This window comes from Orussus abietinus, unplaced genomic scaffold (assembly GCF_000612105.2).
Source record: "Orussus abietinus isolate OABI.00-Male unplaced genomic scaffold, Oabi_2.0 scaffold26, whole genome shotgun sequence".
Taxonomy (NCBI): Eukaryota; Metazoa; Arthropoda; class Insecta; order Hymenoptera; family Orussidae; genus Orussus; species Orussus abietinus.
In genome coordinates this window covers 27,814-50,410 of record NW_019395989.1, presented here as the reverse complement: position 1 = coordinate 50,410, position 22,597 = coordinate 27,814, and the positions used below count along the sequence as shown (strand labels likewise).

General features: G+C 43.3%; 1 protein-coding gene across 1 annotated transcript; it reads right to left on the bottom strand.

Moving 5' to 3' along the window:
- Window positions 1–7,130: 7,130 nt before the first annotated feature.
- On the bottom strand, window positions 7,131–22,028 carry LOC105703776 (the record flags this gene model as incomplete). The annotated part of the gene is made up of 5 exons (XM_023434019.1): window positions 7,131–10,450; window positions 12,330–12,694; window positions 14,956–15,131; window positions 21,203–21,382; window positions 21,715–22,028. Coding segments are annotated over 5 exons (1,253 nt in total), but the record flags the coding sequence as incomplete, so codon positions are not given.
- Window positions 22,029–22,597: the final 569 nt, after the last annotated feature.

Sequence of the window (22,597 nt, the reverse complement as noted above, 5' to 3'; positions counted from 1 at the left end):
AGCTTGTTAGCTAACTTTTAGATCATCAAGCGCTAACATAGAATCTGGGCTTCTATGGGACTTCTGAATTTTTTATTTAAACTCGGTAGAGTTTCGCGTCAAATACATATACGTGGCGATATGATAAATATTGTTTTAAATCTTCCTTTCGAGATGCACCTCTTTCGATTTTCTCCGGTCAGAAAATAAGTATCGGCGAAACTCCCGCTTCTCCTAGCTAATGGCTCGATTCGCCGGAATTTATGTATTTCGCCCTCGGATATAATTTCCTGATTCTCCTCCTGTCTACGGGGCGCGTTTCTCGTGCGGCGAGAACGCGGAAATTAAAGCGTCCCCGCCAGGTGAAATTTAAGGCTCGCCGCCATCACGGGGTTCCCCGTCAGGTAATATTTAAGGCGCCCCATTATCTCACAGGGTTTTCTCGACTTTGCAAACGCGCGAAATGCATGCCCGAGGGTGTTTTAAATGCGGAAATCACGTGCCTCGAGGATAAATCAGCATAAATCAGCGAGGAATGTGAAGGATCATCGCGCCGCCCTCGGGCTCTGGGATTTCCTAAACTAACTTATCACTCTATCCTTACTTGCGTCGGAAATAAAAATTGAATTCAATTGTTTTGCGATCGATGGCTTAATTATCTTTCGTTAGAATAATTTTTACGAATTAGGAGCTTGCCAGGAAAATTATTTTCCCTGTGTTTTATTTAATATTCGATTTTTAGAGTCGTTTTAGTATGGGGTAGGTTTGTAGGTTGACGACATACATCCTCACTCGCGTCGGAAACAAAAATTGAATTCAATTGTTTTGCGATCGATGGCTTAATTATCTTTCGTTAGAATAATTTTTATGTATCAGGAGGTTGCCAGGAAAATTATTTTCCCTGTGTTTTATTTAATATTCGATTTTTAGAGTCCCTTTAATATGAGGTAGGTTTGTAGGTGACGACATACATCCTCACTCTCGTCGGAAACAAAAAATAAATTCAATTGTTTTGCGATAGATTGCTTGATTATTTTTTGTTAAAATAATTTTCACGAATCTGGAGGTTGCCAGGAAAATTATTTTCCCTATGTTTTATTTAATATTCGATTTTTAGAGTCGTTTTAGTATATGGTAGTTTTGAGGGTGATAAGGGATGCATCTTTTTTTTTAAATAATGATTTTATTATGGTATTTGGAGGCGAGGAAAATTATTGTCACTGTTTTATTAAATTTTTTATTTCAGTCCCCTCTTCTGCGGATATCGAGGGTGATGGTACATCTGGGAAAGTTTTGGGGGTTGATGAGAGGGTTGAGGGAGGTTGGTGAGTGACGGGGAGCCCATTAGTCGGGGAGGATATTAATTAGCAATTTGCTCGGCGAATCGTAGGTAAACTGAAGGGATGGAGTCCCGTTCGAGCACATCAACGAAAACCCGTCGCCGAGTAATGTTAGATGAACATTTATCTATTAACATTGCATCCCATTAAATGTTTACATTTACCCTGTCAACATTTATTATAAGCCTCATGGAATATGAAATAATGAACAAAACAACTTGATTAGGTATAAAAAGTCATGAAATGTATGTATGGTCGCAAGACAATTAAGGTTTTATTATTAAATTCCAGATACAAAAAGCATTGCTTTCCTGTTTTATTCACATACTTTTTCATGAAACAATGGAAATAATGAAATAAAAGGAACCTCTCGCCCTTTCCTCGGAACTTTCGCCCTCAGCAAGGGAGGCGCGGAAATGGCATCGATTTCCCATCGGTGAAAAATTAATGGGGCCCAATAGGAAGTTTTCCTGCCAGTCTCCCAGCGGGAGCCAATATGAGAAACCAGGGCCCAGATGAGAGTCATTAATTCGCCATTGATTAACCCGGGAAAAGGGGAGAAACTTTCCCCGGTGACGAATGCTCCCCTCGTCGAGGGAGGCGCCGTTTGTTCCAGGCGGGGTTTTACACCTGGGGAGGAGTTCCTTTCCCGAAAAACTTTTCACTCCGGGATCGCAATTAAGATCCTCTATGTTTTACCTGAGAATTGCACGCAGAAAAGGTGCGACTTACTTGACGAAAGCGAGGAAACTCGGCTATTTCGAGCCGCGTGAAAAGCACCTTGGACAATGCATTTCCTCCCCCTACCTTCCTCTACACAATTCAATTAAAGTTCGAGACAGTTTCCGGCAGGGTGATAAGGCCTCCTGATTACGGTTGAGTGATATCGCTGTCGCTTACATTTCCGAACGCGCGATTGGTCGATTCGGGCTCGATAAAGGTGAGAGACGGGCCACCCGAGTCGAATGCATAAGGCTCATTTCCCCGTGACTATGTCCCCCGACTCTCGACCTAATGGAAGTGGAAGGACTGTTAAACAATTTTTATTCCATTATTCTTTATATGAGACTCACGTTTATTTATGAATGTGGGAAGTTTTAGGGCGTCGGGAAGTGAGATCTATATTAAGATCGTAATGCGAGGTCGTGGGTGTCGAAAGGGTGAGACCCCCCCGGGAGGTGGCAAAGACCGAGATGATATATAGACATGTATATATCTACACATCGCAGGGGAAGAGGGTGGTAATTTTCCCCGCAATATTCCCGGAAATTTATGGGTTATTCATTTTATGAACTCCTCCCCCCCACGTGCGTGTCTCTTAAGGCAGTGTCTCCATTAAGGGGCGAGATTCCGTCTTCCTCCTTATTCTCCGCCATCTTTATTTCCCACCTGCCTCCTCTCGGGGGGGATCCTGGAAAATTAATATGCACGCGTTGGAAATTTCATAAATCGCGATTGAAATGTTCCTCTCGGTGCTCCTTACTTACCTGGGAGGAGGGATCCTCTCGCGTTTCTTTTTCACCTTTCAAGGGGGACTTCCTTTGTCCGCCTGGACCTTTTATTTGGACAAATAAGTCGCGCAGCCGGGAATTAATTCCCCCTGGAATATAATGCGTCGACAGTTTCATTAAAAGCAGGCTCCAGGAAACTGGAGATAGCGGAGGCATCCTTTCTCCTTTTTTTTTTTCCTTCCTCAAAGCTGCCCTATATCCGTATCAGTTCTCCAGGGCTGACGTTCCGACGTTAATGAACTGGTTCCTTCTTTTCCCTCTCGTTTCCGTTTCTCGTCCACCTTGGAACTTTCCGCGTCTTTTCAGAGGCAAAACCTTCGCCTTTTTGCGGAAAAGGGGGAAAAAAAATACTGGACCATTATTTATTCAGGAAACGGGGAAGGACGACGGTCGGGAAATTTGAGGAAACTTGAAAAATCGACCTCGAAATTTATTTTATGCACGGTGACGAAATTTCTGTTATAGTAGTTTTTATTGTCCCATCCTCGCGATTTAAATGTTGGGTCATTATTAATTTAGAAATCAAGGAATGACAACTCTCGGAAAATTTTGTAATTTTATAGTGAAAAAAATTTCAGGAAATTTTAAAAATCGACCTCGAAGTTTATTTTATGTACCTTCGACGAAATTTGTGTTATAGTAGTTTTTATTGTCCCATCCTCGCGGTTTAAGTACTGGGCCGTTATTAATTTAGGAATCGGGGAATGACAACTCTCGAAAGATCTTTAATTTTATAGTAAAATATTTTCTCCTAATTGCAAGGCACTTTTCGGTGAGAAATCTTCACTGCACTTTCCCCTGCTTTTCCGAGTGTGCAATAGAACCTCGAATGGCACCGCCGAGGCAGCGGTAACGGGCTCGTTTGTTCCCCTTTTCCCCATTTCCGGTTTCCGGGTAAGAAGGGGAGGGATAAAGTTTGGCGTCATTTCCGTAACTGCCCTTCTCGATGGCCCTATCGGAATCAAGGCTTCTGGGAGTCGTTGTCAGTGACGGATCGGGCAGATTCGTCGAGTAAATCCGCCCACTGCGAAATCCCCTGTTCGAAATCGATAGGATTTGCATTACGCCATGCCCGTGGCTCCGATCACGTCTCTGATAAGAGATAGGTCTCGTGTTCCCTATTTTTTAAGGATTATATTTTTTAAGGAGTTTATTTTTAAGGATTATATTTTTAAGGATTATATTTTTTAAGGATTTTATTTTTAAGGATTATATTTTTTAAATATTTTATTTTTCAGGATTATATTTTTTAAGGATTTTTGCTGCCCTAAGTCGTCGAAAAATCGTTTTCGCGAATAATGCGATATAAAGCCACAGGTGACTTTATCGATACCCTCCCGGCGAGGGATCGATCTTGGAGCCGTTGTTTTGAAATTCCCACCGAATGGATTTTATTATCCTCGTCATTTTTTATTCCTGATGGAACGGAATATTGGCTTTTTTTTTATGACCTCCATTTTGGGGAATCCATAAATCCACTCTTGGTATCGCATTTGCCATGATAACACAGAGGTACACGTGGAAGCTGGGAAAATGGCGAGGTCACTTGATAAAAAATTAAAAATTAATATTTCCCGTATGAAAAATTGCAGCTCTTCGCGATGAAATTTGGGGGATATTCGAGAAAGATCTTTCATGGATAAAAATAACTTTCTCGAGGGGTGTCTTTAGGTCAGATTACATCCGAAGGACATTTATATCAGGAATCAATTTTTCAAACGAGGAGAAACTCTAAGATAATCGATATCTGATAAGTATCATTTTTCGAAGGGCTCTTTTATCAAGAAGCATTTTTTCTTCTTTGGAGGAAGAAAACAATGCATAGGTTATTAATATACGGTTAATTCCCGGCAGGACGCGGAGGGAGTCCTTTGCATCCCTCGGGGACCAGACCGGGATGATCCTGGGGGATTCGGGACTCCGGGAATCCCTTTTCCTGGGCCACCCTATGCGACCTTTATCCCGGGGTAATGTCCCGTGATAACAGACCCCACAATGGTGTCCTCCCTCCCCCGGGACCCGACCTCCCCCTCGGGAACAATTAATACCGGCCAACTTTTATTTAAACCCGCCATGTCGTCCAGAATTAGCGCGTCCACATTCCCTTCCACGTGCACGGATAGTCCCCTAAAGAGGGGTGGAACCCCGTTAAAAAATTAAACTGGCGACCCCCCTTTTCCACCCCATGGGGTGGACAAGTAGGAAGTCCTTTGATCCTCGTGCCTACGGGCTCGTTTGATGGGGATAAAAATTCCACCCCTCTTTTGTAAACACTGATTTAAAATGCGACCTGCAGGGGAAAGTAACCAGGGGAAATATAAAATCGAACAGGATTTTGAAGGGGCTTGAATTTCCCTTTTTATTTTTCTGGAAAAAAAGATAACACGATATTTTTCCACGAGAAATAAGAGATTTTTGCCTTTCGCAAAAAGTGTCACGTGATAAGGAACGCGTTTCGAAAGAGTTTGAATTTGCTCTCAGGGAATTCGACTTTTTTTTTGTTTCCCGAAAAAGAGAGATATAATTGAGATTTTCCTGCGGGGGGCGAGAGATTTTTCCTTTCGAGATTTTGGCTTTGGAAAAACATCCCAATGCGAAATAGCGGCTCTCTTTGATCTCCATTTCGGGGGAAGAAAGTGTTCCCTATGAGGTCCAAGATTAACAATTTATTGACTGGAAATTTTACACCAGTTTATTTATCACGATATTCTCGATTCCTCTCCGTTCTTCTTAAGTTTGAAAAAGGCTGGTAAACTATTATTTGTAAATGGAATATTTTATTCGAGGAATTATTTCCGTCGTTCGAGAGGATTGAGATCGACGGAGGGCGTTTATGGACATCTTGGAAATTTAGTATAAAAATGAAAATAGTAAATTGGGGGGTGGAATATTTATTAGAGGAAATATTTCCGTCGTTCGAGAGGATTGAGATCGACGGAGGGCGTTTATGGACATCTTGGAAATTTAGTATAAAAATGAAAATAGTAAATTGGGGGGTGGAATATTTATTAGAGGAAATATTTCCGTCGTTCGAGAGGATTGAGATCGATGGAGGGCGTTTTCTTCCCGAGATTTGCTTAGGGAAAATTTCCTGCTCCCGCAGGAAGGAAGAGGAAAAAGGGGAAGAGCGAGAGGGAGAAAAAAGCGGTCGGAAATCGAATCAATCGATGCATGGAGAATCAGACATGCGCCGATGTTAAATTCAAGAGATTTCCGGGTGAATTATTTTATCCAGAGGTCCCGTTTTCCTCTCGGAAACTCTTATCCCCATTCGTAGCCTTTCGTTCGGGTTTTCGATTTAATTTCCAACAGAGATCGCGGGAAAAACGGCCGAGGGAAATCAAAGCGGGGACGAAATCTATGAATAAGTTTTTATCCGATAAAAAGCAGGCGAGCTTTATCCCGTTTAAAGCTCGAAACGCCGGATTTTCATTTAAACCTCTTCCTCCGATACCCGATTTACGTTCCGCCGCAAAACTTGACTTCGGTCTCTTTCTAAAGAAGTGCACTTCGACGTTACCTCCGTTTTTCTTCTTTTTTATTTTTTTACGTCCTTTTACTTCCTGCTAACGAAAATCCACCGACTGGAGGGTCTTGACCTGACTTTTGAATTATACAGATTTTTTGACATTGTGTGGCTACATCGAAAATTGAATCTCCGAGATGTGCATTTATACAATTTGCATATTTTTTTAATCCCTGGAAACGAGAATTTATGGATTGGACCGTCTTGGCCCAGATTCAGATTTTTAATTAATTTATTCTCTGAATAGTCATTTTTAGAAGTGGAAAATTCATTTTCTGTTTCTTTTTTTCTCTCGAGACAGACGTTCGTTTCGTGAAAACGAAAATTCACAGTTTGGAGTGCCTTGGTTTGAAATTATGCAAATTAGCGAATTGGCACTTTTATTAGAGAATAATGAACAGCTGTTAAAAAAGTGGATACTTAGTTTTTCTTCATTTTTAATTGAATGAGTTCCCAGTGATTGTATTTTTCTTTTTTATCAATGTAATTATGAGAAAAAAAAATTAAATTCTCATTAAAGAGAAGTACACTTTGGTCGATCCTTTCATGGAAACGCAAAACCACGAACGGGAGACTCGCCATGAAATTACCCAGATTTTTAGCCACTGTGTTTCCCCTAGAGGGTAAAAATAAAAATTCTCCTGAGAATTTCCGCATTCAACCGGCACTTTAGCAGGCGGAATTTTAATTGTGCCCGCGGAAGTTCCGCAAAAGCAATTCAGGAGGAGGAACGAGAGAAAGAGCGGAAAAAGAGAAGCACCGAGTTGTCTGGGTTTCTCGATAAATTTTATTATGTAATATAAACTTATATGTTATGAGTCGCTACACAGAGCTACGTGCTAATTTCTTAAATCTAAAATGCACAGTTATCTTGTACATAATTATCATCGTCGTCGTCGTTACAATTATCATAATCGTCCTGATCGTCACTGTCAAAATCGTCATCGTCCACTTTTATTATCCGAAACTTGACACCTGTCAGTCATCGATCGACTGGAACCTCTTAGACAACAATCAGAACCATTTATAAATTTTTCCTAATTATTAAATAATAATAATAAAAAAAGAGTAACCGTCTAAAAATTCTTTGGTAATTTCTGCGAAACGAAAAAGTGTAACGAAGAATGGTCTGTCGATTTTTTCCACAATTTTCCGGAATTTATAAATCGTTCCTCGGTCCGATTTAATATCGCACGATAAATGATAATTCAGAGATTTAATTTTTTTTAAGCAAGAGTAACAATTTACTAGTAATTTATTTCGTGGATTTCATTTGGTAAAAAATCGGTCGTTGATTTTCTTGAGTTGTCTCGGCTCGATTTTTGGGGGAAAAAAATGACGGCCAGTTTATAACAAAAAAATTTGGAAAATTAACTCGAGAGTGCAATTGCTGAATAATTAGTATCTGGGAAGCTATTGGGTCACAGTAAGGCCTTAAGCTTAAGAAGTAAGGCAACCGACCAATCATATACAATATGTACGTTCTGAATTGACTGTATATCCTAAATTACGGTCGACTAATTTCCACCATTCGCTTTTTTATGGGAAACTTCATATTAATTGAACCCTCGCCTCGAGTCCTGGAAGAAAAAAAAAAAAAGAAATTCGAGAAACGGAAAGTTTATTAACAGTGACCACTTCTTTTTTTTCTTTTTACACGATTTTCATCGAGTGCCTTTCCAAATTCCTCCCGAATTTCGAGAAATTTTCGGTGCCTCTCAAATTTGAAATCAACACGACCCTACGATTAAGGAGTTACAGTTAAGCTTTAGTCGGTAATTATTATCGTTAAACTTTAATCCCTAAGATATAGTACACTCATCTAAGACGTACCCGATGATATTTTGTAAAAATCTATTAACCGCCTCAAATTTTTCAAAAGCCATGCGCGGTCGATTTCGGATCCTCCTGGGACGAAAATACGATTTCGTCCTTATGAATTCCATTTTTTTGTTTTTTCATTTTTTTTTTCATCCGTCGAGAAAATCCGAGATCCATGAACATTAGGCGTCCCAATTTTTCTGCAAATAAATTTATCCTCGGAACAGGCGAAATCAGCCTTTTGAAAAATGTCCCGAAAATTCGCAAAAATCTGGAAGACGATAAGGAGTGTTTTTCCTAAAACGCACGATTTTTCGAGGGCTGATAAGATCCTGATAATACGTTTACCGATTTACACGAGGAGCGTTTGAATTTTTACAAGGTTGGGGCCTAATTTTCTAACAATTTTTACGGTTTTCTCGGATTTTCAGAAAGGCCGAGTGTTCGTCCCGTTTTTGAGCGATCCTTATGATAATCGCGCATGTCCTGATAACGGGCGTTTTCGGATTACTCGCAATTTTAGCGGATTGTCAAACGTGTTATTGCAACGATCGGTCGTAAGTACAAGAGTACATTGTGTACATTGTGTACTTCCATGTCGAGAAATGAAAAAAAAAAAGAAAAAAAAGGGACGTTTCCAAAATGGCGCTCGTTCTCGCCCGTCAATTCGCGGATAATCCCGTCAGTAATTATCAAAAATGATTCATCGATTTTCACGTCACTCTCTGTTTAATTATTAATCAATTAAGACAAAAAAATAGCAAAATAAAATTTTGTTCGAAAATCTTTGAGCGATGTACATAATTTTTCTTTTTTAATCGGAGTTTGGATAATCAAATTTGATAATTTGACCCTTTACATTGCGATTTCCAGACAGGCAATTTTTGACACGAGTTACACTTGTCAAAATCAACACTTAAAGCGAGAAAGTCTCTCCCCACGCTTTGAGACTGTCACTCGGCATTTTGAATTTCGCGCTTCGCCCGCCATTTTGAATTTCGCTGAAAGTCCCTTATCAACGCGATGTTCCATTGGTAACGTTTTGGACACATTCCGAAAATATCATCGGCATTTTTCATCGATTTGAGGTCCTCCCAAACATTCAGTCGGGAATTAAAAATTATGCAAATTATTTCCAAAAAGTCCCTTATCATCGCAACGTTCCATTGGTGACACTTTAGACACATTTCTTTGGTATCTTTGGTATTTCTCCGAACCCATCGATCATCGATTTGAGGTCCTCTCAGAAATTCAACCGCGACTCAAAAATTATGCAAATTATTTCCAAAAAGTCCCTTATCATCGCAACGTTCCATCAGTAACACTTTAGACACATTTGTTAGGTATCTTTGGTACATCCCTGGGCCCGCCGACCACGAACATGGGATTCTATTTCGACTCGGTCGAAAATCCAAAAATCCTACAGATTATCCAGAAAATACGCTAATCTAGACTTAGTGCGTTAACTTCCAGCTAGTGAGAACTCTTCCTCGTTCTTACACTCCAAACCCGAGCTATGTACAGGGTGAATCAGGTGAAGGGACTCTCTTTTCGAAATTCCGAAGTTCTCTCCCAAAAATGGAAAAAAAAAAAAATGAATTCTCATAAAATCAAAGATTCTCCCTTAAGGAAAATCATCCCTTCCAGGGGGAGCTTTCGAGTTCTGAGCTAAATTGCATAATCTGTACAATTTTCAGGAGCCGGGAAAAATTCTGCCATTTTTGGGAGCCGAAAAAATGTCTGCCATTTTCAGGAGCCACCCTGGCGGCATTTTAAGGACGAGCCGTGTTCCTTTCGAATTTCCTTCTAGAACAAAAAAACGGGATAAAAGGAAACAATCGCCAGGAAAATCATCCCTTCCAGGGGGAGCTTTCGAGTTCTGAGCTAAACTGCATAATCTGTACAATTTTCGGGAGCAACCCTGGAGCCTTTTCAAGGACGAGCCGTTTTCGGAAGATCGCAGAGTTCGGCCATTTCGGACTCGGGGGATCCTCGGCGTCTCCTTGGGATCGAATTCGAGCTTCTGATGTCCTTAACCAGGATCTTTTCCAGGAGCTACCATTGATGGACGTCCTCGTTCGGCTTCTCGTTCTCCAGGTTGCAGGGGCTCACGCTGCCGCACCATTTTGTCTCCTTCAGGGGTGGACAGGTGGATCCACCTCGACGAGGCTTCACGGTGACTTTTCTCGTCCTTTGGGTTTCTCCTACCCCGCAAGTGCGACTGCAGGCACTCCAAGGACCCCATTCGCCTACCTTGCAATCCCGATGAGGTCCTGGAAAATCAACAGATTTTTTAATCCCGAAAATTAATTAATTCAATATCCATTTTTACAGGGAAAAAAAAAATGAAGAGGGAAACTTCTTATTTTTTATATCTTATCGCATTTTAAGGTGGCGTGAAGTTGGCATCTGGGGGTCAATTGTTTATGAAACCTTGTGTCGTTTGTGAAATTTAATTTTTTATGAAACTTTGTGCCCTTCAGGAAATTTCATTTTTTTATGAAACTTCGTCTGTGAAATTTTGCTTCTTTATGAAACTTATGTCATTCATATTATTCGCATAATTCGAACACGATCGTTTTTCAACGTCCTGCGAATGAGATTATTGAAGAATTAAAGAATTAAAAAAAATATACAAAAGTCCAATTCCGTCTACAGAATTTCTATTTTGCATTCTCTTGAAGAATACTCCGCCATTATCGTAGACGGATCTGAGGTGAAAATGAACTTCTTAAGAGGGAGAAAAAAAACTATGAAAAAAAAAAAAGAAAGAGGAAGAATCTTCAGGAGGTAAAGGAGCGAGCAAAGTGCCGCCCTTAAGACACCATTATGCAATCACCCCCCGCCCCCGCGAATTTCACTCGAGTAACCATATTACTCCCGTGCTTGGATATTTCACAAAAGTTAATGCGAGAGTTAATTTGCATTGCAGATGCGTATTAACTTCGCCGAGCAATTCGCGGGAATCTCTGAATTGGAGATTCGCGAGGACGTCCGGAAGTTCCTCCCTGGAGAGGACGGAAGGGGCCATCCCGTGATTTTCTTATTCTAGGAATAAGCAAGGAGTAAACGGAGTCCTTTCTTCAAGAAGAAAATATTTGCTTTAATCAAGAGAATTTTTGTCGGTTCAAGAAAAATATTTTATTCGTCGATTTTCTTAACCCCTTGAACACGTGGTCGACATATGGGCGAAATTCGTATGACCGTGCAGGCAATATTGGACCAAACGTCGGGCGCCTTTAGGCGCTCATAGTAGCCAAAGGGTTAAACTAGTCAAATGCAGTCGATCAAACGATTCGGTTAAATGAACCGAATTTTGTTATCTGCGTGTCCTATTTTGACTTTTGGACGTAAAATGCCGTGAATAGAGGGTTCTTTCCACCCTGGTGAGTTCCTTGGGGAAGGGTTGCTCGATCGGCCTCGTCATCTTCCCCGAAAATGGCCAAAGGGAAATCGCGCCGGTGGAAGCGGGGAAGAATCGAAAAGAGGAAACAAAAAGTGAAGAGAGGGAGGAAGGACGAGGGGGGGTCTCCCCGAAAAGGGGAGGACCCTTTGACCGGCCACCCGGGAAACGCGCCTATCGAAGGAGCCATCTTTTGCGATAACTTTTGTGACAACGAAAAAAAAAATGGAAAAAAAGGGAAGTCCCTGATCGACCCTAAAAGACCCTTTGTAAGGGTTAATCGGGAGTCCTCTACCGAAGCCTTTCTTAGGGGTGCATCGGGGGTCCCTTACTTCCTTTTGCAAAATCATCCTCTTCTCCTTTCCCACTATCGGCTTTTCCTTTTTCTTGTAAAAATAACCTACACTTGTTAAAACGAAGAAAACCACTTAACTCGCGGCAGATTGTACCGAATATTAAAACAATTTGGCATGTTTGAGAAAAATATTTTGTTTGTCGTCCGAGACATTTTTTTAAATACGAAAAACGATTTAACTCACTGATTCTCAGGTGTTCTCCGTTCGGCAGTAGCCTATGCATTCGACCGAAATATAATGTTTATTGTCTGAAATATTATTTAAAGTAAGAAAAACGATTTAACTCACTAATTCTCAGGCGTTTTCCGTTCGGCGGTAGCCTATGTATTTGACCAAAATATTCTGTTTATCGTCTGAAATATTTTTAAAAATAAGAAAAACGATTTAACTCACTAATTCTCAGGCGTTTTCCGTTCGGCAGTAGCCTATGGTGTTTCGTCCTCAGCCTGTGCAGCCGTTCGCCGTCCGCCATGTTGGTTCCGTTCGCCTTCCTCTGGAAGTCCTGCAGGATCTGGACCCTGTAGGCTTCTGCAGGATTGGGGTTCGTGTTTCTCCGCAGATACCAACTGCCCCTGTTCTCGAAGGGCGTCCCTCGGGACTTGGTATCGCTCGTGTATTGCGGCACCCTCGTAAAAGGATGCGAAGGAGGTGTCGAGAGGAACCTCCCATGTTTCGCCATGGAGCCTTCACTTCCGGTCATGGCGCCCTTGTTATCAGGGGGATTCGTCACGGGCGGTCCACTTCCTGCAGTCCAGTACCTGAAGAAATTAATTCCAACGAGCCCCACATTTAATTTCACCCCTTGAGCGGCCATTTTGGTCCAATATCATCGAATCAGAAATGTGTAAAAAAAAAATCTAACGTCACTCATGGTATCATAAATGCGTACAAAAAACATAATGTCACGTTATCGTATCATAAATTCCCCAGATTGCAGGTGCAAAGTGCAGATTTATGAATCGAACCTGCATTTAAGGGTGAATTTTTTTTTCCGCGTTCTCTGATAATTTTCCCCTAGGGCGTGCAATTAATCCCGAGGATACTTCAATGTTTCTTGCTCCACTAGAGTCGCAAACTACAATTGCAAAAACCTCCCTCGACTTCCCCCCCCACCCCACTGGGTCAAGGTGAAAAGTGCACCCTCGAGATTTCCACGCAACTTCGATAAAGTCGACCCTGGGAAAGGTTTCCGTCACTTTTCCAATACTGAAGTTGGAATTTCTCCCTAATAAATTCCCCTCACCCCCGGTTAGATATTCGGGATATCAAACACACCCTGCAAGCTAATATTCTCCCCTTATCATATTTTTTAAAAGTTTTCATGTATATATATATATATACATGACACTTTCGTAACACCTTAAGAGGGGGCAAGACATTTAACGTCAATGAACAAGGGCGAGAAAAGGGGTGAAAATGGTTAGGAGGGAATTTCATGTCGACCCCCCATGAGGGGGGGTGGGGCACCCCTTTATCGAGGTCGATCGACGATCGGAAATAAAAGTAAGGGCGATAAAAAAGGCTCAGCCCCAAGCTTGACAGTCAATAATGTCGGATGACAGGGCGACTGCCTTCAAGCCGGAGTTTATTTCGAGAGCACCCGATATTACTCCGAGGGGATCGCCCGGGGCGATAATATTGATACCACGGGAAATCTTATCAGCGAGGGGAGCCTTGCCAATTACCCGGGAAATTTTCCGCCGATCGGGGGGGATTTGATCAATTTTTAGGAGGTACTTAATGAAGGGTGAAATGATTTTACAGGCGGTATTTCATTTTGGAAATCAATTGACGGCTGGTGATCGATTGTTAATGGATAATTTGTAATGGGATTCGTAATGAAAATGGAGGGCATGTGCACAGGAGCGGTTTAAATCTGACAGTTTGTAATGACAGAGTAAGTGTAAAGATTCATGACTGAAAAATCATGTTCCTAACGAGAAGTGCATAAAGCGCAAGAATTTTTATAACTGTAATTACAGATTAAAAAAATATAAATGATTTCAAAAATATAAAGATGATTATCGTAACCCCGATATCAAAGCGTGGTGACGTCGTAAATCCTGACGGTGGAAACAGGGCGACATTCGGTGGGAGAAATAATTTTTCGCGGATTTTTCCCGGTTTCCGGAAGCCGCCTCGGGATCGAGTCGGGACCATTTCCTCCCGGAAGCCCCGGGGAAGCCGAGTAAATAAAAATCGGGAGAAACGGGAGCCCTGCTCCAGAAACGGGGATACATGGCCGAGTGGCCCGCGAAAGGAGGTTCCCGCGGATTAGCCGGCAATTCGGTGGAAATTCGGGGAAATGTCGAAATGTCGAAAAAGCCGCACCCCCCCTCCCTCGATTAGACATAACCGCGGAATTCCACTCGAGTAGGCCAATTTCGGGATTTAATTGGCATGCCTGCAGGAAAAGGGGTGCACGGAGTGACGGGTCCATTACCGGAGATAATCTAAAGGGCTGGGAGAACAAGGAGAGACAAAGTAAATTGTTACAAATCCTTAAAATGTGAAAAAAAAAAAGGGAAGAAATTAAATTAAGCGAATTGTGGGGTACGATATACCTCGATGTATAATATACGTATTTTCAGATATTCGGATAAAATTCCGAAATTTCTTCCGAAGTGAGGATTTTTTTTCTACTCTTTAAGGTGATACGAAAGTGTCAATCGTTCGTGAAAGTTGTTTCCGAAATGAGTGCACCGAATAATTTGCAACTTTAACAGGTGGTTATGGAAATTCTAACGAAGGTCTTGAAACTGAGGAAATTTCAATTTCCGCAAAAAAAAAAATTTCTTTTTGGTTCTTGTTCGGGATAAATGTAACATTTTTTAATCGAGAGATGAAATTCCGCGAGTCTCGAGACCTTCATTAGGACATCCATAATCACCTGGTGAAGTGTCAAATGCACCCAGTTTGTAGAAAAGTTTGATATACATTTTTACGTTTTATATATGTGTATATAGAACGACCCATTTTTATCACTTAAGGCCTCGATGTTTATGCAAATTAAGGTCACCTGAATTTCTGAAAGTCCATTTCCCTCCTCTCCTCGGCAATGGCCTCGTTAAGGTCTCGATTAGGGTCCGTTCCACGAGGAGTTGGGCTGTTCCCGAGGACGTTCTCTTTGCTGACGAACTCCACCTCCACCACGTCGTCCTCGTGGTAGGTTTCGGTCAGGGTGTACTCCCTCATCTGCAAAAGAAAAACGAGAGAAATGAACGTCGAGAGGGTGTAACTTCGATTCGGGGTGGACACGCTTTGCGGTCCCACAGGAATTGGATGCGTTTCCCGAGGGATCGTTCATCGAGGCCGCGCGCGGAAAACCGCAGGACGCGTTTCATTAACGCGGAAGAGTGCGGTCGGGCGGACGCGGGACGGCCGCGTCAACTCTGCGGTTCGCCCGCCATCGAACTCCGGTGCTTAACTCGCTGGTGCATTACGCAGGTCATACCGATGCATTTACCGGTGCATCGAGGCTCTTGAGCTTATCAGTCCTTTCCTGCATTCGATAAAAAGCTGCCTTCATTTTCTGGAAAATTAATTACCCAAGAGGTTTCTGCCATGATTTTTTTACGATGTTACATTTATTTGCATCGATGCATTTACCGGTGCATCGAGGCTCTTGAGCTTATCAGTCGTTTCCTGCATTCGATAAAAAGCTGCCTTAATTTTCTGGAAAATTAATTACCCAAGAGGTTTCTGCCATGATTTTTTACGATGTGACGTTTATTTGCATCGATGCATTACGCCGGTCATACCGATGCATTTACCGGTGCATCGAGGCTCTTGAGCTTATCAGTCGTTTCCTGCATTCGATAAAAAGCTGCCTTAATTTTCTGGAAAATTAATTATCCCAGAGATTTCTGCCATCATTTTTAATATGACGTTTCTTTGCAGCGATGCATTACGCTTGTTACATCGCTGCATTTCCTGGTGCATCGAGGTCCTTTAATTGATTAATCGCTTCCTATCATCGGTGTAAAGCCGCCCCGATTTTTCGAAGAACATTTCACCCCATCCACATCGCCCATTACGGAACTCCTTTCATTCGGAGTACTCTTAGAAAGCATTCGGCGTTAAATTGCACTCGGTGCATCGGCATCGGGGATTTCTCCTTTTCTCGGGGTCCGGCGTTAAATAAAAATCGCGACGATTTCTCCCAAAAATACCTCGTCCCAATTTCGTTCCCCATTCGAAGAAGCCCTTTATACTCGAATCGCTCCCGGAAACTGCATTCAGCTGCATTCGATGCACCGCGCCGACAATTCCACCCCCCTCCCCCGTCCGCGAAAATTCATGTCGAATATTTATTTCATACATTTTGTATTTTTTTTTGTTTTTTTTTTTCCCCATCCAAATCTACGACTAATTTAATGGATAAAAATTAATTGCCAGCAGAGAGGAAACGCACGAGTCCCTCGGGACTCCCAGGGTGTCAAAATGCCCCCTCCCGGAATTCCCTCCCCACGTGTAAACGACACTCTCGTTCATTAGCGCGCAATGTTGCTGAAACCTAATCTATACACGTACAACACGAACCTATACGTTGCATCTCTGGAAACGCATTGTGCAGTATATGCACCGCATATGCACCCCTAGTGGGGGTGGAGGCGATCGGTATCCACTCTGCATTTAGCTGGGGAAATTCGAAATATAATCGCATAAATTCCATCCCCCAACCCCCGGTGACAGTTTTTGGCATGCTGACAGAAAAACCGCACCCCGACTGCACCGCGGGTCTTCCGCGTGCAGTGTGTGTACTTGGCGAGTGACTCACCCCCTGCACGGGGGTGGGACCCCCCATGGTGCGTCGATTTACGAGAGAAAAAAAAAAGTCTGGAAAAATATCCAATAAGTAACGAAGGAAAATAAAGTCTGCATCTTTACTGCACTTTGACTATCTTAAAAAAGTATCTACTCCCGTATTTCGTGCTGCACCCCTTTAAATTACAATAACCTGAAATTAATTTCGCAACGAAGAAGGGGTGTTTGGAAAAAATCCATCCGAGGGAGGAATTTTTTCCGGGAGGAGTTTCGACAGTGGCGGTCGAGAGGGATGGTTAGGGGGTAGTTTCTGGGGGGAAAAGGGGAGACATCGATATCAGGGCTAGAGTAAAGGGATGGAAACACGAGGAGGAAGAGGGTTACAAAACCCACCCTATATCACCTTGTGGTTTCACTCGCGGTCTCGGGGGTTGGCAGGACAGGGGGTGAAAGCGAGGTGGCTTCGACCGCCGTCCACTAAACCACTCCTGGAATATATTATCCATGGTGAGGGGGGGGTGGAGGACGTCTGCAGGGGGTGTCGCCGGAAACACCCCTCGGTCCAAGGGACGCTCGTAAATCCCGAGGGCTGCCCACGAGTTGGGATTTTCCAGGGGATGATGTTCTCGACGACTTCGTTTTTTCCTCCACCCCCCACGGGGGCAGGCGACAAATGGGGATGACTCGGGCCGAAAGGTCGCGTGCTGTTCTCCGATGGGGGTAAATGCGGCTAAGAGGGTTGGATCCAATTTTTAAGGGCTAAGGCCCGATTTTCATCCCTTGAGGAATCGTCTTGGAGCTCCTCCTTTGGGGATGCTCTGGTTCCACTTTTTATGGGACTTGACGAGGTGCACCCTTAACTCGAAAAACTCACCCCGGGGAAAACATGACGCCGGTTTTTCCGCCGCATTTATTTTATCCACTGCGCTCTCCTGGGCTCCGTGAATTTACCGATCGATCGTGATTTATTATCCCCCGGGAAAGATTAACGAGTGAAAGATTTAGGAGGGAAGAAAATGATTTCGTGGACCTCGGGCTGACCAACGCGAGACTGATACTACTAGTAGTGGCTCATCCGTCACTTGTCGGGCGGGATGGAAAAGTTGGCGGCGGTGGGAAAATTATTCGATCTAGCTTTTTCCTAGGCCTGGATGGTGGGATTAAAAGAAGGGAATGGGATTTTAGAGAAAAAAAATAAATAATGGGATAGAAACTTTGTTTGACGTCCCTGTTTGACTTAGACTTGCAGTCACTTCTTGGACGGGATGGAAGTGTTGGTAGTGCTTAGAAATTATTCGATCTAGCTTTTTCCTAGGCCTGGATGGTGGGATTAAAAGAAGGGAATGGGATTTTAGAGGAAAAAAAAAAATAATGGGATAGAAATTTTGTTTGACGTCCCTGTTTGACTTATACTTGCTGCGCAGTTTTAGTCTCAGTACTTAGTACGTTAGTACATTAGTTTTCAATCTTAGTACAACTCGAAATGTTCTTTGAGACCATCAATCAATGTACATCGTAGGAAATAAATTAGAAAACGAGAAAAAAAATTCTCGGTTAACAGCGGACTGGTTGGCTAACCACTGGTTAACCGCAGTAGTTAATCCGTCACTCGTCGGTCAATTCAGATATCGTAATAGTGTTTAAAATCAATTTTATTAGTTTTTAGTACATCTCGAAATGTTCTTTAGGGCCATCGATCAATGTATGTCGTAGGAAATAAATTAGAAAACGAGAAAAAAAATTCCTCGGTTAACAGCGGACTGGTTGGTTAACCACCGGTCAACCGCCACCACTCGCAGTAGTTAATCCGTCACTCGTCGGACGCGTTTGTGGACCAGGCGGTGCTCTCAAAAAGCGATCGATTAAATCTTCGACAACGTATGGGGAGGGAGGGGGGTCTCTCGTATCCGAAAATAACGACTTGATTGGCAACGGCGCGCGATTAAATCGGCTCGAAAGAGGCCACTCCCCAAATACGGATTCCGATTTTCCGGGATTTTCCGGAGCGACAAATGGGCGTATCAACAAATCGACTTTGTCTCTCCACCCTCCCGAAAAATATCCCCTTCGGCAAATTACTCGAAAAGCATTTAAAGAGTTTGCTCAGTGACGTAGTGGAATTCCGGGGAATTCTTGGCGTCATTATCAGCGATCGATGGAGCGGGAATAAATATGAACCAATAATTAAATCCCCCCAATTTCCCGGGAAACTGACGTACCAGGTCCGCTCGGAAGCCACCCCCGAGCGAGCAATTAGTAATTAATTTCCCGGTTAAATACAATTTCGACCACTCCCGCGAGTCGAGGTCCCGAAACCCTCGAATCGATATCACCAATAACGCCGATAACGTTGATAACGGGGTCGATCTCGACATACCGGAACCAAGGGGTTCCCTGCCTGGACATTCGTCTTGCGGTCCCTTATCAGCTCGCGTTGACGTCGATAAGGGGTCGCCTCGATTTACGCGCTCCCTAATCTTCCCTATCTCGCGTCCTGGTCGATCCCTGCCTTATCGAGGAGACTCTCCTCGTCCTATCACGGTAATTCATCCCTGGTTCCTGGATCCTGGTTTCTACTTTTTGGTCCCTAGGTTCCCTAGTTCCTGGTTTCTAGTTCCTGGTTCCTATGCATTCCCTAATCTTCCCTATCTCGCGTCCTGGTCGATCCCAGCTTTATCAAGGAGACTCTCCTCGTCCTATCACGGTAATTCATCCCTGGATCCTGGATCCTGGTTTGTACTTTTTAGTCCCTAGGCTCGTACCTGGTACCTAGGTTCCCTAGTTCCTGGTTCCTATGAATTCCCTGATCTTCCCTATCTCGCGTCCTGGTCGATCCCTGCCTTATCAAGGAGACTCTCCTCGTCCTATCACGGTAATTCATCCCTGGATCCTGGATCCTGGTTTGTACTTTTTAGTCCCTAGGCTCGTACCTGGTACCTAGGTTCCCTAGTTCCTGGTTCCTATGAATTCCCTAATCTTCCCTATCTCGCGTCCTGGTCGATCCCTGCCTTATCAAGGAGACTCTCCTCGTCCTATCACGGTAATTCATCCCTGGATCCTGGATCCTGGTTTGTACTTTTTAGTCCCTAGGCTCGTACCTGGTACCTAGGTTCCCTAGTTCCTGGTTCCTATGAATTCCCTGATCTTCCCTATCTCGCGTCCTGGTCGATCCCTGCCTTATCGAGGAGACTCTCCTCGTCCTATCACGGTAATTCATCCCTGGATCCTGGATCCTGGTTTGTACTTTTTAGTCCCTAGGCTCGTACCTGGTACCTAGGTTCCCTAGTTCCTGGTTCCTATGAATTCCCTGATCTTCCCTATCTCGCGTCCTGGTCGATCCCAGCTTTATCAAGGAGATTCTCCTCGTCCTATCACGGTAATTCATCCCTGGTCCTTGGATCCTGGATCCTGGATCCTGGTTCCTGGTCCCTAATCCCTAGACCCCCGCCTAACCAGACCCTAGAGACCCTATACAATCCGGCATATCTTCCTGGATATACAACCTCACGTACTCGCGCGTGATATCACATTATCACTAATAGCGAGCCCAAGTAATTTCCCGGAAGCTGAGGTTGCAGTTGCAGGTGTATCTCTCTCGGTGATAAGGGATCCATAAGGCAAAGAAATATCTTGTTTATTCAAAGAGCAATTATTTCCCCAAAATGAATTCCAATAAATTGGGCTCAACATTTCTTCGGGATGATGACTATTTATTTCAGTTCACTTGAATAATTATTTTTTCCGCGACAAAATATTTCTTTGAATGAAATTTCGACTTCTCTAATTTTAGACATACCATAAGCCTTATCTTATGTACGTATGTCATCTGAAATTTGAGTATCCCGAATTTTCCTAGTTTCCCATGTTTCACTCCGTACATTTTCGATCACCTCCTCGGGAGTGGCATCCCCATTTCCCAGAGAGTCCAGGTTCTCCCCAGGGAGAGATATCGAAACTTCTGTCCTGGATCTGGGACAGATCGAGGAAGTGTGGAAGCAGAAGTGGATCGGGGTTAGGATCGTTCGAGCGAATGAACGGGAGTGGAAGAGATAATTAGCCGGTTAACACGGGCTGCCGGCTCCTCGAATCTCGTTAGGTATCTGTGTCTCGCTCGCACTCACGGGTCGGCGCCTCGCTCGGTCTCTCTCGCACTCACGGGCGCGGGCTATCCCGGCGCAGTCTCCCTTCTCGAGCGTCGGGACGCCAAATAAGAAACATTCAGGCCCTAAGGCAGACGTTATCCGCCTCGGAGGCGTCGCGTCGCCTCTCTGGAGATCCCGTGAATAAATATTGACGGGAAATCGAGACGGAGATCCTCGGAGCAGAAACTGGAAAGCACCTTCATCGCCCCTTTCCTCAGTGATAAGCGCGATAAAAATTAACCGAATAATTTCCATCCCGATTTCGTCGCAATTTTCCCGATTTTTCCCGTATTCCGAAATTTCGGATATTCAAAGTCCCAAAATTTCATAGATTTTCCGCTTATCAGTTCTCATTACCTTTGTGAAGGTCAGGGTTGCGATTGTCGGCAGGTGCAGCAGATTAGGGTAGTAAAAGCTTCCCGCGGGATGGGCAGGATATCTGGAGGAGATTCTATAGGCGATTCCTTGGGGCTGCGTCGGCCAATTGGCAGCAGTAAAGGTGAAGCCGTTATCAGTGCCTCCGTCAAGGGGGTCCAGCTACAAAAGATGAAGCTTATCAACTCGACTGAGAAAAAAAAATCCAAATGACATTAATAAGTCTTCCTCAATTTTCGAATGAAAATGTCTAAAGTCAAAATTGACGTACTCCAGTGGAGTACATTGGCGATCTCGATGCATGATCTACAGTATATGATTAAAAAAAAAAATTCGGTAGAGCTCCGCGCCAAGTACATTGTACTAACCGTGTACTTAACGCCATTTCGTGTCGACAAATCTTTATCTCCCAGGAGGGAGAGCCATGTTTGGTAATAATTAAAATTTGGAAATATGATTGGAATAATTCTGAAATTATTCTGAGTTGAGTTTACCTCGACGGTGACGGTGTCGACCCAGTTGCCTTCTACGCAGAGTTGAAAAGAGTCGACCCCGACGAACCAGTCGGGGCTGGGGTTGATCCTGGCGAAGATGCTGACAAGACTGTGGTTTCCGTCTAGAAAGGCTCTAGCAACACTGGTGCCCTCACCCTGGGGGATTGGGGGACCCGTGAAGGAGTGTAGAGTGCTGGGGGAGTCACCCCCCACGTCCAGTCCGTCCGCTCTTCCGGTCTCCACGTATTGCCTCGCCCCGGGTGACAATCTCTCCCCCAGGCGGTACAGAGTATAACTCGAGTCGTGGGTTCGGCCTGAAAGGCAGAAAATAATTCCCCTAAAAAATTTCTCCCGATAATTGGACATTTTAGATGCCACGAGTCTTCAATGCCGCGTTCGAAAATAAATAAGTGCATTACTAATTAACATAGATCTCTAAAAAGAATTATAATCTGACATTGCACTTTATGGAACTACCGGGTTGTATTGAAATTAATTATTGGCCATGATAATGTCACGTATGGACGTTCGTTATTAACCCCTCGGCCGCCATCTTGGATGCCAGGATCGTTCAACTGGTAAAATAAGTAAAAAATAAATATACCGAGATATTAAATAAGTGCATGACTAATTAACATAGACATCTAAGAAGAATTATAATCTGACATTGCACTTTATGGAACTACCGGGTTGTATTGAAATTAATCATCGATCATGGTAATGTCACGTATGGGCGTTCGTTATTAACCCCTCGGCCGCCATCTTGGATGCCAGGATTGTTCAACTGGTAAAATAAGTAAAAAATAAATATACCGAAATATTGAAATCTGACTTGAGGTAAAAAATCGGAGATTATTTATCTCGAATCCGAAGGATAAGCAGA